The sequence below is a fragment of the Aythya fuligula genome, chromosome 1 (assembly GCF_009819795.1).
Source record: "Aythya fuligula isolate bAytFul2 chromosome 1, bAytFul2.pri, whole genome shotgun sequence".
Classification (NCBI taxonomy): domain Eukaryota; kingdom Metazoa; phylum Chordata; class Aves; order Anseriformes; family Anatidae; genus Aythya; species Aythya fuligula.
Window position 1 is genome coordinate 54,227,564 of NC_045559.1, and position 13,701 is coordinate 54,241,264.

At 50.5% G+C, this 13,701-nt stretch overlaps 1 protein-coding gene across 1 annotated transcript; it reads right to left on the reverse strand.

The window, feature by feature from the left end:
• Positions 1-1,439: 1,439 nt before the first annotated feature.
• Positions 1,440-10,832, reverse strand: TAB1 (TGF-beta activated kinase 1 (MAP3K7) binding protein 1). The gene is made up of 11 exons (XM_032183374.1): positions 10,784-10,832; positions 10,198-10,334; positions 9,874-10,027; positions 9,154-9,240; positions 8,525-8,663; positions 7,912-8,025; positions 5,394-5,505; positions 5,151-5,295; positions 4,533-4,755; positions 4,063-4,219; positions 1,440-2,141 (listed from the first exon to the last, which is right to left on the reverse strand). Exons 1-11 carry the CDS (start codon positions 10,814-10,816, stop codon positions 1,934-1,936), a joined length of 1,509 nt encoding a protein of 502 aa, XP_032039265.1. The 5' UTR covers positions 10,817-10,832; the 3' UTR covers positions 1,440-1,933.
• Between the last annotated feature and the right edge of the window lie 2,869 nt (positions 10,833-13,701).

The window sequence follows — 13,701 nt, forward strand, 5'->3', positions numbered from 1 at the left end:
GGAATAAGCAAGAAAGACTTGTTTATACAGCTATCGAAATCCGTGCCAGGTCAGAGCACACAGAGGAGGATGAAACCTCTTCAACTCCATTTTAGTGCACGGCAGGATTGCACCATCCTCCTAAACAGACGTGCAACAGTCTGGAGGAAAGGACAAGGAGCCCAGGTCAAACAACATTTTGGAGAGGTCCTTAAAAAAGAGCAGGATTTCGCTGTTCCTGGCTGGGTAAGAGATGCCTTCCCCTGCAGGGAGGATGCAGGGACAAGGCACCAAACCTCGCACAGCTCTGCTGCCTCGTGCCCCGCACACTCAGCCTTCCTGGGAATCGAGCAGGGCAGAGAAACGAGGGCATTGCAGGCAGCCAAGAGCCCGGCCCTGTTCACGGGAAGCCCCGCGGGGCAAAGCAATGTCAGCAGGGCCTGGGAGGGCGAGGGGAGAGCCACCCACGGGCACGCGAGGGATTCCTTCCCAAGAAGCGAGCGCTGCTCCCCGCTCTGATCCTGCCCACATATTTCTCAGCAAACTCAGGTCTTGCCTCGGGGCGCTCGGTATTATTTGATTTATCGGAAGGGATAAATCTCCCTCCGCCCCTTTCAATGCTGGCCTCTGCTGCTGCATGCCCTGCTCCCTCCCCACTCCCCTCCTTCCTTAGGTGACCAGCCTGACACAACAATAAATCGGGGCAGGAACCCAAGTTTTGTCCTTTCACCCCTAACCCCTGGCCGTCGTCTCGCTTTGCCCAGAGCCTTATCGCAGCTCCCCGGGGAGCCACCAGGCACCGCGGTCACCCTGGAGGCCTCCCCGTGCTGCTTGCGAGCTGCAGGGTTTGGGGAAGGCTGCAGCAGGAGGCTGCAGCAGGCAGGGAAGAGGCACGCTTGCCGCCTGCTGTCAGAAGCCTGAACTGAAAGGGGAAGAGCACTGCGATGCCGAAACCTCTGCCAGCTCCTCCAGGCCTCCCCTGACTTGATGCGGAGCAAGCAGCTCAGCAGAAGACCTCCTCTCCTCGCTGCCCACCTCTGCTGCGACACGAGGATGAACTCATCTGCAAGGCAGCCACATCGTGACGTAGCTACAGCTTTCGGGTCACTCAGCACGAAGCTTGCTTTGGGACAGGAGCAGAAGCTGCTGAAGAAAAACACATCAAACTCTCCTCCTGCCCGCTCCAACCTCGTGGAAGTCCATTAAGGGCAGAGATGTGCATTTTGTCTACCCAAACCACTAATTTATATTTTAACTCCAGCACCGACGCTCTGCAAGGATGCATGGGACGAAGTCCTTACGCTTCAAAGTCATCTGCACGGGCTCAGGCCACTTTCATGGCAGAAGCTCGCTCGCTGCAAGCTGCAACCCCGTGGGCTGGAGGAATAGAGGGTTTCACCGGGAAGAGCTGTCACACCCACACGCGGGTGATGTAAGGAAGAGAGCAAGCCACACGGGTGCCGAGGAGTGTAGCTATAAGTTATTTATTCTGCAAAATAGAGGTATCTTCTATGGAGTTGAACACTGGAATCACAGCATTATGAATCGAGTTGTGGAAACATTATGACAGCACGCACACACGCAGGCACACGCCCGTACACCTACACACGCGCACACGCAGCCTTCGTACAGGCCCCTACTCTTGCATTATCCAGAAGGGAGCCCTCTCTGCAACTTTATTTGTAAAAAAAAAAAAAAACCTGCAGCGAGGGTTGCATTCAAGACCCTATCTCTTATTCACAGGGCTTCCAAGGGACAGAGGTCGGCTGGGACGAGGTGCAGGGCGCAGGCAAGTCGTGTGTCGAGAGTGCAGCACATGCTGCCCGGCGTGTCCCGGGCAGGAGTTAACTCTGGGCAGCACCCAGCTCTCAGCTGCAGCGCTCTCATCCCTGCCTCAGCCTCTGCTCACGCAGCCGAGCGCCGGGTGGTGGGAGGGAGGAGGCACGTTTTCCCGTTAGGACACCGTCAGCGCTCCCTGCTCGCCATGGTCCATGTTCCAAAGGCGGTAAAACTCTGCAAAGTCCACGTAGGGCTCCACGCGCCCGTCCTCATCGGGCTGGAGCGAGTGCGTGGGGCGGGAGCGGAAGAGCCCCCCATCCGAGCTGGAGCTGCTGCTCTGCGTGTGGGTGTTGGTAGACTGGAGAGTCACAGTGGGGCTTTGGCTGTGGGGAGAGAGAACACAGGCATCCTTATTTTGCCCCACATCTGCAATTTTGCACACAAAAGGCACCAGAACAAGTGTTGGTTCTCCACAGATTAAGCTGTCCTGTGCAAACAGGTGAAAGAAGTTGCAGTCCTCCTACTCTGTCACAGTACTGGGTATGCTGAGAAGTGTGTGGAACTGGTGAATGCCACAGAAACCTGCCTCACCTCTAGCTGGACAACCTTAAGTACAACCGGAAAAGGGAGAAGGAAAAGGGAGAAGGAAAAGGGAGAAGGAAAAGGGAGAAGGAAAAGGGAGAAGGAAAAGGGAGAAGGAAAAGGGAGAAGGAAAAAGGGAGAAGGAAAAGGGAGAAGGAAAAGGGAGAAGGAAAAGGGAGAAGGAAAAGGGAGAAGGAAAAGGGAGAAGGAAAAGGGAGAAGGAAAAGGGAGAAGGAAAAGGGAGAAGGAAAAGGGAGAAGGAAAAGGGAGAAGGAAAAGGGAGAAGGAAAAGGGAGAAGGAAAAGGGAGAAGGAAAAGGGAGAAGGAAAAGGGAGAAGGAAAAGGAGAAGGAAAGGGAGAAGAAAAGGGAGAAGGAAAAGGGAGAAGGAAAAGGGAGAAGGAAAAGGAGAAGGAAAGGGAGAAGAAAGGGAGAAGAAAAGGGAGAAGGAAAAGGGAGAAGGAAAGGGAGAAGGAAAAGGGAGAAGGAAAAGGGAGAAGGAAAAGGGAGAAGGAAAAGGGAGAAGGAAAAGGGAGAGGAAAAGGAGAAGGAAAAGGGAGAAGGAAAAGGGAGAAGGAAAAGGGAGAGAAGGAGAAAAGGGAGAAGGAAAAGGGAGAAGGAAAAGGGAGAAGGAAAAGGGAGAAGGAAAAGGGAGAAGGAAAAGGGAGAAGGAAAAGGGAGAAGGAAAGGGAGAAGGAAAGGGAGAAGGAAAAGGGAGAAGGAAAAGGGAGAAGGAAAGGAGAAGGAAAAGGGAGAAGGAAAAGGGAGAAGGAAAAGGGAGAAGGAAAAGGGAGAAGGAAAAGGGAGAAGGAAAAGGGAGAAGGAAAAGGGAGAAGGAAAAGGGAGAAGGAAAAGGGAGAAGGAAAAGGGAGAAGGAAAAGGGAGAAGGAAAAGGGAGAAGGAAAAGGGAGAAGGAAAAGGGAGAAGGAAAAGGGAGAAGGAAAAGGGAGAAGGAAAAGGGAGAAGGAAAAGGGAGAAGGAAAAGGGAGAAGGAAAAGGGAGAAGGAAAAGGGAGAAGGAAAAGGGAGAAGGAAAAGGGAGAAGGAAAAGGGAGAAGGAAAAGGGAGAAGGAAAAGGGAGAAGGAAAAGGGAGAAGGAAAGGGAGAAGGAAAAGGGAGAAGGAAAAGGGAGAAGGAAAAGGGAGAAGGAAAAGGGAGAAGGAAAAGGGAGAAGGAAAAGGGAGAAGGAAAAGGGAGAAGGAAAAGGGAGAAGGAAAAGGGAGAAGGAAAAGGGAGAAGGAAAAGGGAGAAGGAAAAGGGAGAAGGAAAAGGGAGAAGGAAAAGGGAGAAGGAAAAGGGAGAAGGAAAAGGGAAGCATGCACTCTGCTGGCCTCCTCATACCCATACAAATCAAGCTTTACAGGAGGAGTCTGGCAGCAGCAAAGCTATTCTTGCACGACCTGTGTTACAGCAGAGCAGCCCTGGTGTGTCAGCCTCATTGTTTTTGGAGCTACCCGAACACAATAAGCATTGAGCTTCTTCACTTTTCTGTTTGTACACACTCCACCCTGTGCCAAAAGGCTGAACTCAAACTGGAGCCACGAGTACGATCCTGCAAAGCAGATCCAAACAGAATCCAGGTCTAACCTTTATCCTTTTTTCTACCCTGGCCTCCACCTGCAAGGAAGCCAGCTTGTGCAGCACCACCTCTCCTGCACCCCTGCCCTTCCTTATTAAAAACGAAGGGCACCCATTCTCCCTCCACGCACAGCGCAGGATATTTACTTGGTGAGGGTGGGGGTGGCTTCATCCAGAGTGGAGCTGCTGTGGGCACCGTTGACCATCTGGCCTTGGGAAGGCATGACAAGGGACAGCGTGACGCTTGTCTTGCTTGTGCTTTGGGAGCTGGAATACGGCACGGAGACTGGGTAGACACGGCCTCCTGAGAAGGGAGAAAAGAGAATTATAAACGCAGGTGAGACATCAGTGACTAAGGGTGCACAGAGTTAAAAAAAAAAAAAAAAAAAAAAAAAAAGAAAGGTCAAAGGAAAGGCCAAAAATCCAAGGGAAGAATTTATATCAAACCGCCTTTCTGAGATGCTAAGATGCAGATTGTTACAGACTCCAGGCCTCAGAAGCCAATAATCCCTTTAACAGACAAATCCTTCTACACTGAGCACCTCCTCTCCCAACGCCAGATCAATCAAGAGGACTGATCTTCCACCCTCTATTGTTCCCTTCCCTCCGCAGCATACCTTGTGTTGGTGTTAGCGTGGGCTGGCTCATCTCACCCAAGGGGTACCCGAAGTTCCTGACGAGCAGGGTCATGTCCTCGTGCCGGGGACAGAACTTGGACCGCTCCCCGCCGCTGGCAAAGGTGTCGCAGTGGATCCTCTTGACGCGGTCCACCACTGCTTGGGCCACAGCATCCAGCGACGTCTGCTTGGCAAACTCTGTGGCTATCATGGCTGCAATTTCCTGAGCAGAGAAAGGTGAAAAAAAAAAAAAAAAAAAAAAAAAAAAGCAGAAGGATGTTTAGGAGATGCTGGAGGAAACCTTATCCAGCCAAGTGATTGAAGAGTTTTCATGGCAACTTATCCAGCTATGGTCCTTGCCAGTCTCACTTGCTGATGTGTGCCTAGAATCATCCCACTCCCTCTAAAGGGCTCCTCCTAAAGGGGCAGGAAGCTGCCTGGAAGAACTGGCTCGGCAAAGCAGCTCTCCCATCATTACGGGCTGGAATGGGGATGCACAGGCACCCAGCCCGGGCAGCACTCACCGCACAGATGCGGAGGATGGCCTGTGTGAAAGCAGTTGACCCCCCTGCAGTAAATCAACAGCTGAGGGAACGTTTCCTGTGAGGGCACACTCACCTGGTTGGCCTGCCCAGGCCCGTGAGCTGCCTCCAGAGCTTTGTAGAGCCCCTCAGACATAAGCACCAAGAAGCCAGTCACCCCATCCAGCGAGTGCCCTCCGTGGATTTCAGGCTCTGCTATGATGGGCTTAGATTTAGCAGCACTGCAAAGAGACAGTGTCTTTAACAATCGCTCTTGCCACAGTAGGTAAAAATGGAGGGTCATGAAGGGACTAAAACCACAAAGGGAGTTTTTTCTGACCTGAGCAGTTCAATATCAGTGTAGCCATATTTGACTTTGTAATCTCCAATGCGCCGAGTGCTTTCCTGCCCGCGAATCGTTCCCACTTGTTTTATTTTCCCTGCATCCAAACCTGCCAGATTAAAAAAAAAAATAAAAAATACAAAGTTTGGGAAACTTGCAGGACTCCCCGTGGTCACACTGTCAGGAAGGAGAAAAGGAAGATCCACAGCTAAAGAGAATGGTAAGATGAAGCAAGGTGCCAAATGATACTTCTTCCCTACAGGAAGGAGAGGAAGAGCAGGTTGCTCTGTTCCACAGGACACCTTCTCATTAGCTGTAATCTGGGAACGAGAGAGGAGAGAAATGCACACAGCCCAGCCCTCACACTAAAAGCAGTGGCTGGCAGTGAGACAAAGCCCACGGCCTGGTCCGAAGCCACCAGCAGCAGCTGGCCTGAGCGCACAGGCATTTGCTGAAACGGCCGTGGAACATCTGCGCCTGTCAGCTCTGGCCTGCACGAGGGGAGGAGGAAAGCAGGAAGGGGGAAAACATATGCAAAGGATTCTTTTTTTTTCTTCCACCCTGTTATTGCTCCCTGTTCCTAAATTCCGTCTGACAAATTCACTAATACGCTAACGTGGAGGAGAAACGGAGAACTGTCTGCAAAAAGGACTCAGTTTGGTCAAGTGCTCAGATTGGCGGTAGCTACTCCTAAAACAAGGATAATCTGTAAATATGTACTTAATTTAAATAAGTTTAAGGGGATCTACCTCTGCTTTGTTGTGTAACTCATGTCTGTTGGGGACTATGAAGGAATCGTATCTCAAAGAAAGTCCTAACAGGCACCGTCTGGGGACAGCTGCTATGTGAGGCAGGACTCAGAGCAGACGAGCCACTTACCTGGTCTGTCCTGGCAATTCCCCCTTCCTGGTTATACCTGGAGCTAACAGGCAGAAAATGTTATTTTGAGATTTATATCTAGGGATGACTGTCCTCAGTACAAGGTGAAGGCAAGGGTCCAACTGAAACCCTCCCTCTGAGTCAAACCGAGCCTCACCGCGCAGATGGCTCCACACCTACCCCAGCAGTAAGACACAACTCTGCCATCTGCTGCAGACCCAAGCTGACTCATCAGCATGGCCTGGCTCATTTGCCAGCTCCTGGCAGGGGGATACGAGCTATCGACAGACACAAACACGGGGAAGCTCCAAGCACGCCGGAGGGGTTGTGTCCAAATCACAGCGACTCTCCCGGAGCACTGAGCGAGCTGCAGTGTGCTGGGTGAAGAGCCACACAGGCATAAGGCCTCTCTCTTTCCCCAGGACAGGTGCAACACAGGCACCATCACGATAAAAAGTTTGGGGGACAGAATTTATCCCTGTGCTTCAGCTTAGCCCCACAACAGTCACCACTGGGCCCCCAAAAGCCTGTGTACATTGACTTTTTCTACAAGCTCTCCCTTCTGTTGGGATTGCCAGTTGGAGAGCCACTGCTGCGCCAGATTAAGGTCAGTGTACCCAGCAGATTCCTGTTCCACTGTGGACTGCAGCTAAACTCCCTAGAGCATTTCTGGCAGTAGAAAGGCAGCCGAAGGCTCTCTTTCCCTAGATTCCTGTATTCAGTCCTTTGTTTCACAGCACATGCCACTACTGCAGGAGTATGAGTAAGGCAAAAAAAAAATAAAGAGAAATGGAGTGAAACAAGAGCTATCAGCAAAAACCTACCGCACTGACAGCCTCACCAGATAAGAATATAGCTACCAGGTGAGCCTAATGAAGAATGCCAAGTTAGATCTACCTAAGCAAAGGCACAGAGCAAAAGTAGCTCAACAAGAAGAGTCTGGTGCTAACAGTCACACAAGTGGTCTGGGCTAGTTCTAGACAAAGAAAGAAAACACGCCAAAGATTGTAAAGGAAAAGGGAAATTGCCCGAAGCAAGATGTCAGTATTAGACAGAGTTCAATAGTTAGCTGATGTGAGAGCAGTAAATGTCAGTGTTTGGTCTGACTCTGTCTGAAGTCTATCTGCTTTTTTTTGCAGTAGCAGCTTGTACAAAGGCAGATTGGAACACACCATCCTGAGGGTGTGGCATCGCGCAGAACCTAACCAGCAGAACTGTGGTTTGCCTCCAGAGGGTCAGTCACCTCGTGTCCATCCTGCTTCTGCCCTCTGGCTGTGTGCTTCTGCTCCTGCCTTCCTTATCGACTCTAGTAATCGCACAGCTGGAGGGCAAATCAATGTCAGTTTGGCAGCCAGACATGAAACTAAGTCTCAAAATGAACAAAGAGGGGGAAAAAAAAAAAAAGAAAAAAGATAGTTTTCTGTAGGTTCAGCAAGCTGAACTTACTCACACTGTAGCCTCACTGTGGCTAGACATGCAGAAAAAGGCACTGAACTGGTAATTTGAAACCACAGCCCACAGGGAGCTTCTTTTTGTGGTCTGTTATTGTTTCCAGTGGCTTGAGTCATTCCCGGTGCCCCAGATAAACTGAGGCACGAGATGTTCTCAGATAAGGAGATGAAAATCAAGCACTCACCCAGCTGGGAGAAGCGAAAGAGCTCATCCTCGTTCTCTGTCGTATGGTCCACGTTGAGCTGAGTCACCTGCAGCCCATCCACCGTGGACTTACACAACAGTGCCCGGTTGGTACCTGCAGCGGGAGTAGCGAGATGAGGCACCAGATAGCTCTGCGTTAAGAGGGAGAACATATCCAAACGGGAAAGGAAAAGGAGAGGGGAATAAGGACAGAAAAGAAGAGAAAAGCTCATGTACTCTCTCTTCATGATCTTCTAAAAGTAGCCTTGCCCGCAGCATGCTAGGCCTGTTGGGCAGCTCTTCTTTTAGGCCCGAGCCAGCACCTCACGATCAAGCTCTCCACTCCTCAGTGAACCTGCACTACTGCCTCTCAACCCATTTTTCCCCATTTTTCTTTGGATACACGCATTGCATCTGTCATTATCTGCAGAGATGATCACCCAGACTGATTTCAATCGGGCCTACAAGTAGCAAGCATATTGCTCGTTGGCCACAGACCAAAGAAACTGCCCCCCACGTTCTGATTTCTTTCGCTTCCTAGAGCTGCAGCCATCCTCAGAAACGCCTCGACTGAGATGCTAAGCACAAATGCTGAAACACAAAGAACAACTCACCAACGTTGGCGATATAGAGCTTATTGTTGAGAACAACAGCCACGATCGCCATGGCTCCTCCAGAGATCTCCTGCTCTACAACCTTCAATCTCTCCACAATCTTCTGGTACTGAGGAGGCAGCTGGTGGTGAGGAACACCCTGGAACCCAAGATTATGGGGGAGGCTTAAACACACAGTCCACAACACTGGAACTATGTAAGACACACAATTATTTGCTCAATCCTAACATCCTGTGGGTCTGATAAGGTTCTGGAAACGACAATCCAGTTCACCTGAAGACCAGAATTCATGTCTGCCCAGGTGCCATGCAAATTGGAGGCCTTGCCTCTCACCCACATCATGTCTGTGTCCCTGGAAGAGCCACACCTTGTGGGCTGAACACCTTCCCACAATATGTTTAGTTCTTTACTAAGAAACCCAATGATGAGTTTACGTAGTACCAGTAAGAACATTGGGAACTGTGGGATGCGGACCAAGACACTTGTTGCACTTCCCACAAGCTCCCAGAAGAGAACTACAGGGATGCAATTTTCAATTACAGCTGCCCTCGGACCAGACTGACTAATGTCCCATCCAACAGTCTGGAAAGTAGAACCTCCAGAAATTTTCATTCTTAAGGCCACGTTACCTCTGGTAGCTGGGACTGCAGGCTGGCCTTCTCTGCCAAAGCATCATCGATGGACTCCAGGAAGCTTCTTTCTACCACATCAAAAGCCTGAAAAAGGCCATAAGAGAAACTGAGCACTTGTCCAGCACCTGCAGACCTCTGAGCCTACCCATCCTCACCTCTCTAAGGCCAGTTCATAAAAGTGGCTGATCGCTGTACGTACAGACATTCAAGATCACAGCATCATAATAAAATGCAATTATTTTAGTGCAGCTACTTAACAGCTTGTAAAAACAATCTGTTACTACTCAAAACAGGAGACAAAAACACGCAAATTACAATCGCAGCAATGTCAGAGACCTATCTGATTTTGTATGTTGATTGTAAAAACTTATCTATCACTCAAGAAAGTGCGCTCACAAATCCATCTCCCCATGCATTAACTTCTCCTTTTCACTCGTTGTCATCTCTTTCACAGGCTGACTTGTTCCTACATGTCCAGTGAAGACTGGCTGCAGCTTCCTGGAGAGCTGTCAGCAGTGTGCTGACAGCACTGGGGGACAGATGGGTATGAGGTGGGAGTGAAACAAAGCACTACAGCTGCTCACAGGATGAGTACAATCACAAGCATTGGCAGATGTTTCCAAGCCCCTCAGAAACCAGATGCTGCTCCCCTGGTGGCAAAAAGAGGAGGTGGGTAGTGTGAGGAGCAGGAGCTGTTCCCAGCCAAAGCTGCTTTACCTGCAGCAGAACTCGACGCACGTCAGCATCGCTGTGATCTGCGTGAAGCTGGCCCAGCAGCAGCTCGGCAGAGAGCCTCTGACCCACAAAGTTGGTGACTCGGTTGCCATCGTAGCCATTGAAGACACCGTAGAGGTAGCAGTTGTTCTCACTCCTATCAGAGACAAGAGCAAAAAGGTTAGAGATGGCTGTGGTACAAAGACACACGTGAGGAGTATCTACAGGAACCTCCTGTGTTCTCCACGTTCTCTGTGAGGAGCTGAACACCACGTTTACCTGCCCTTGCGTCTGCAGGGCTCTGTGACCGAGGCACAACCCACTCACCTGAATTTTAACCAGTTATCCTCCAAGGGGTGACCCTCCGTCCCTTTGCCGTCTGCGCTGTAGGAGCGGTTTGGGGCTGAGCCCACCCCGGAGAGATGGCAGGACGGCAAGTCGTCTGTCCAGCTGGGCTGCTGCTCCTGGGGGGGCAGGAAGACGAAAAAAGAGACCCCGTAAACCCCAAGCAGGCTGAAGGTGGGTTACGAGACCACCCCCACCCCCTTGCTACACAGAAACCCGAACCGAGAGCCGCAGCCGGGTCCTGCCCTGCACGGGGACCCCCGCGGCTGGCAGCGCTCCCCCGGGACAGGGGGACCCCTCAGGCAGGGCTACCAACACCAGCCGCCCCCCGAGCCCCCCGGGCTGGTCAGGAAGCCGAGCTGCCAGCCCAGCAGGGCCTCCCCCAGCCGGCACCGGGGGCAGCGCGGCGGGCGGGGGGCTCGCACCTCCCCGCCGCCACCGCCACCCTCCCGGCCCTCCGGGCTTCCCCCCTGAGGAGCTGAGGGGCCGGGAGGGCAGGAGGAGCGGGTCTGCCCTCGCACACACCTGGGGGAGTGCGGGAGCAGGGAGGGGGGAAGGCGCCACTCACACTCTGCAGCAGGCTCCTCCTCTGCGCCGCCATCTTGCAGCAGCGGCCTCCTCCTTCCCCCCCGCCCTTCCCCTCGCCGGGCCTCCGCCTAGTGGCGGGGGGAGGGCGCTGAGGGGAGGCCGCCGTGCGCGGGTCTCCGGGCAGGGGGAGGTGGTTGGGCAGGCTGTGGTGGAGTTTTGTCACCCCACGCGGTAAATAATGGTTCCTGGTGGTGGAAGGGAGCCTGCTGTGCTCCGGGTTGTGCCCGCTGCTTCGTGTTCTGGTAGTTGGCAGTGCTGAACAGAGCCCGCTCTGTCATCTCTGCGCCTTCTGGTCGTCAAAAAGCTGGCCCCAAAGTGCCAGGAGCAGGCAGCACATCGCTCTGTTGGCGTGGAGTGACTGCTGGGGTCTGATCTTCAGAAAAACACCTGGGGAGCCATTGGTAGGGGCAACTGCCATGGGACTGGCTGCCCTCAGCTCTCATGCTCAGCCCTGCCAGCCTGCGTGCCCACAAGACGTGCAAAAACAACTTCTTTTATTCACCCTTTAGAACCTATCTTTGTGTTTTTGAGGCTGAGGTGAACTCTGCCAGGAGGGGCAGTTCCCACTTAACCAGCTCTCCTGGAGTGGGAGGAGGTCACAGGAATCAAAGGACGATGCGTATGGGGTGTTTGTCTTCCAAGTGGTTGATGAGTGAAATTCCCATTGCTAGAACTCTACAGCCTGTAAGAGCTACCATCCTGGCAGAGGCATTTGTATGGTTTATACGATTTTATAAGGAAGAGACGTTTGTATTATTTTTGCCCAGGGAAGTGGTGGAGTCATAGTCCCTTGCGGTGTCCAAGAAGGGCCTGGACAAGGTGCTATGAGATACGATTTAGTAGGGTAGTGGGTAGTGTTAGTAATAGGACGGTTGGACTAGATGACCTTGTAGGTCCTTTCCAACCTTATGATTCTATGATTACAAGTCAGTGGAAGAGCCCTCCAGGTGTGTGACTGGCGTGACCTGAAGTGTGTGATGACAGGTAGACAGGCTACAGCGCCAGGGTGCTGGGCACAGAGCACATTTCTCTGGGTGAACCCAGGCTGAAGGGGCTCCAGCACGAGAGACTTGCAGTTGCAGTCATGTACAGCACAGTTGTGGTGAGGGCATGAGTGTTAAGTAGTCTTGACTTCCAGCAGTCACTTGATACTCTTTTAATGACATCTTTGTGGCAAATATATTAGATTCAGATGCACTTCAGAAATAATTGCCAGTTAATTAACCTCATTCTATGGAATGATGGGTTTTGCTGCAGGGGATCCTGCCAGAGGATTCCAGCTCCCTTTCCTGTAAATCCTTTGTCTATTGTTTTGTTACATCTCTTTCTTCCAAATATACAAAGATTTCAGATCCTTTCTCTTCCCTTCAGGCTGAAAAGACTCACAGATATTCAGCCATTCAAGCAGACTTAGGTACGGAGGCAGAATTACTTTTTAAAGGCTATATTCGTGAAAGATAGAAGAAAATGCTAAATTTAGAGTCTCAGTCTACACACAAATTTTCACATGTTTAGCTTTATGCATAAGCTTGGTTTCACCAATGTCATTTGAAGTATTCCTGTGAGTAAAGCTGTGAGTGGGTACAAATAATTTTAGTAATGGAGCTCGAGTCTGCATTAAAATTAAAAGTAGGATGGATGGATTTAGTACTAATGAAGATCTGTTTTCTTACCAGGACCAAGAATTCCCGGTGCTGCAGAAATCTGCCTAGAACAGCATTGTGTGTGCTGCTGAAAAGCAACAGGCAAGTTTATCTGCTTTAAAACACGATGTCACTTTTTCAGCATTGCAGCAAAAGCTTATGCTTATTTAATGACATTCAAGGTTGCAGTCCTGCACCTTGATGAGCACAGGCAGACCCTGTCCTTGCACAGAACACCACTGAAATCAGCAAGGCTTTGGACGTGCTCGGAGACTGCCAGCGTGTATTGCATTGCAGGACTGGGGGTTTTAGGAGTCATTTGTATCTTATGTCTGCGAGTCTTTCTGAGACTAGCAAGAGTGGAGTCTGCGTGTGTCTGTGATAGGGCAGAATATGATTTCAATGAGTAAAACAACTCTCCTAAAGGTGTGAGATAGAAAAGCTGCCGTTTTCCGTGTTTGTACAATGACTAGTCACCTCTTTGTAGTTGTATGCCCTGTTCCTAGTTTAAATGTATGACTTCAGCTCTCATAGTCACTGATCCCTGTCATTCCATTTTTTTATTCTTTTTTTTTTTTTTTTTTCCTCATTTGGGCTGGAAAACTGACCTGGTGCAAAACATTTTCTGTTGGTGAAAGTACTTGTGCCAGCTTCAGGATATTCCTGTGGCTCTGTCACTGAGCTTCTGCCCTAAGATTGAGCAAGGCACTTAACTACTTAGTCTGCAAAAAGTGAATAGTTTGATTTGCCAAGCAAGGCTGCTTACAATGCTAAATGCATGTTTGTCCATCCTTTTGCAATCTTCCAAAAGGAAAGTGCTACTGAAGCTCATTTCCTGCTTTATGAATACCTGCTTGCAGAGACCAGCATCTTTAAGCAGTACGTGCTAGATGGAATACTGCACCAACAGAGCTTCTGTTGCTGTATTGATAGAGCTTATTTGTTCTTTGTTTTATTTATGCTCCCTACCTTCAGTAAATCCTCCCAGAATTTCAGCTATATACCATGCTGTATTCTCATACAGCAAAAATCTCCACAGGAATGCAGGATATCAGTCACTGAACTCATCCATGCACCAGTAAATGAATTGTCTGATTCAATGACTACCAAATCTTCAGCTCCCTCTCCATGTTAAACTCCTGTATTCCTCATTCCTCTCTCCCTCTCTCTTTTTGTATTTATTGCTTCTCGTTATTCTCTGGTCCCAGTGCCAGGTTTTATATACACGGTATTTCTGGTGCCAAGCGGTACTACT

Excerpts from the sequence above, each read along its gene's own strand:
- TAB1 (XM_032183374.1), bottom strand. The coding sequence starts at position 10,816 with ATGGCGGCGCAGAGGAGGAGCCTGCTGCAGAGT. Across the intron at positions 10,335-10,783 it reads GGAGGAGCCTGCTGCAGAGT|GAGCAGCAGCCCAGCTGGAC; the intron begins GTGAGTGGCGCC and ends CTGCCCCCCCAG. Across the intron at positions 2,142-4,062 it reads GCCACCCCCACCCTCACCAA|CCAAAGCCCCACTGTGACTC; the intron begins GTAAATATCCTG and ends CTCTCCCCACAG.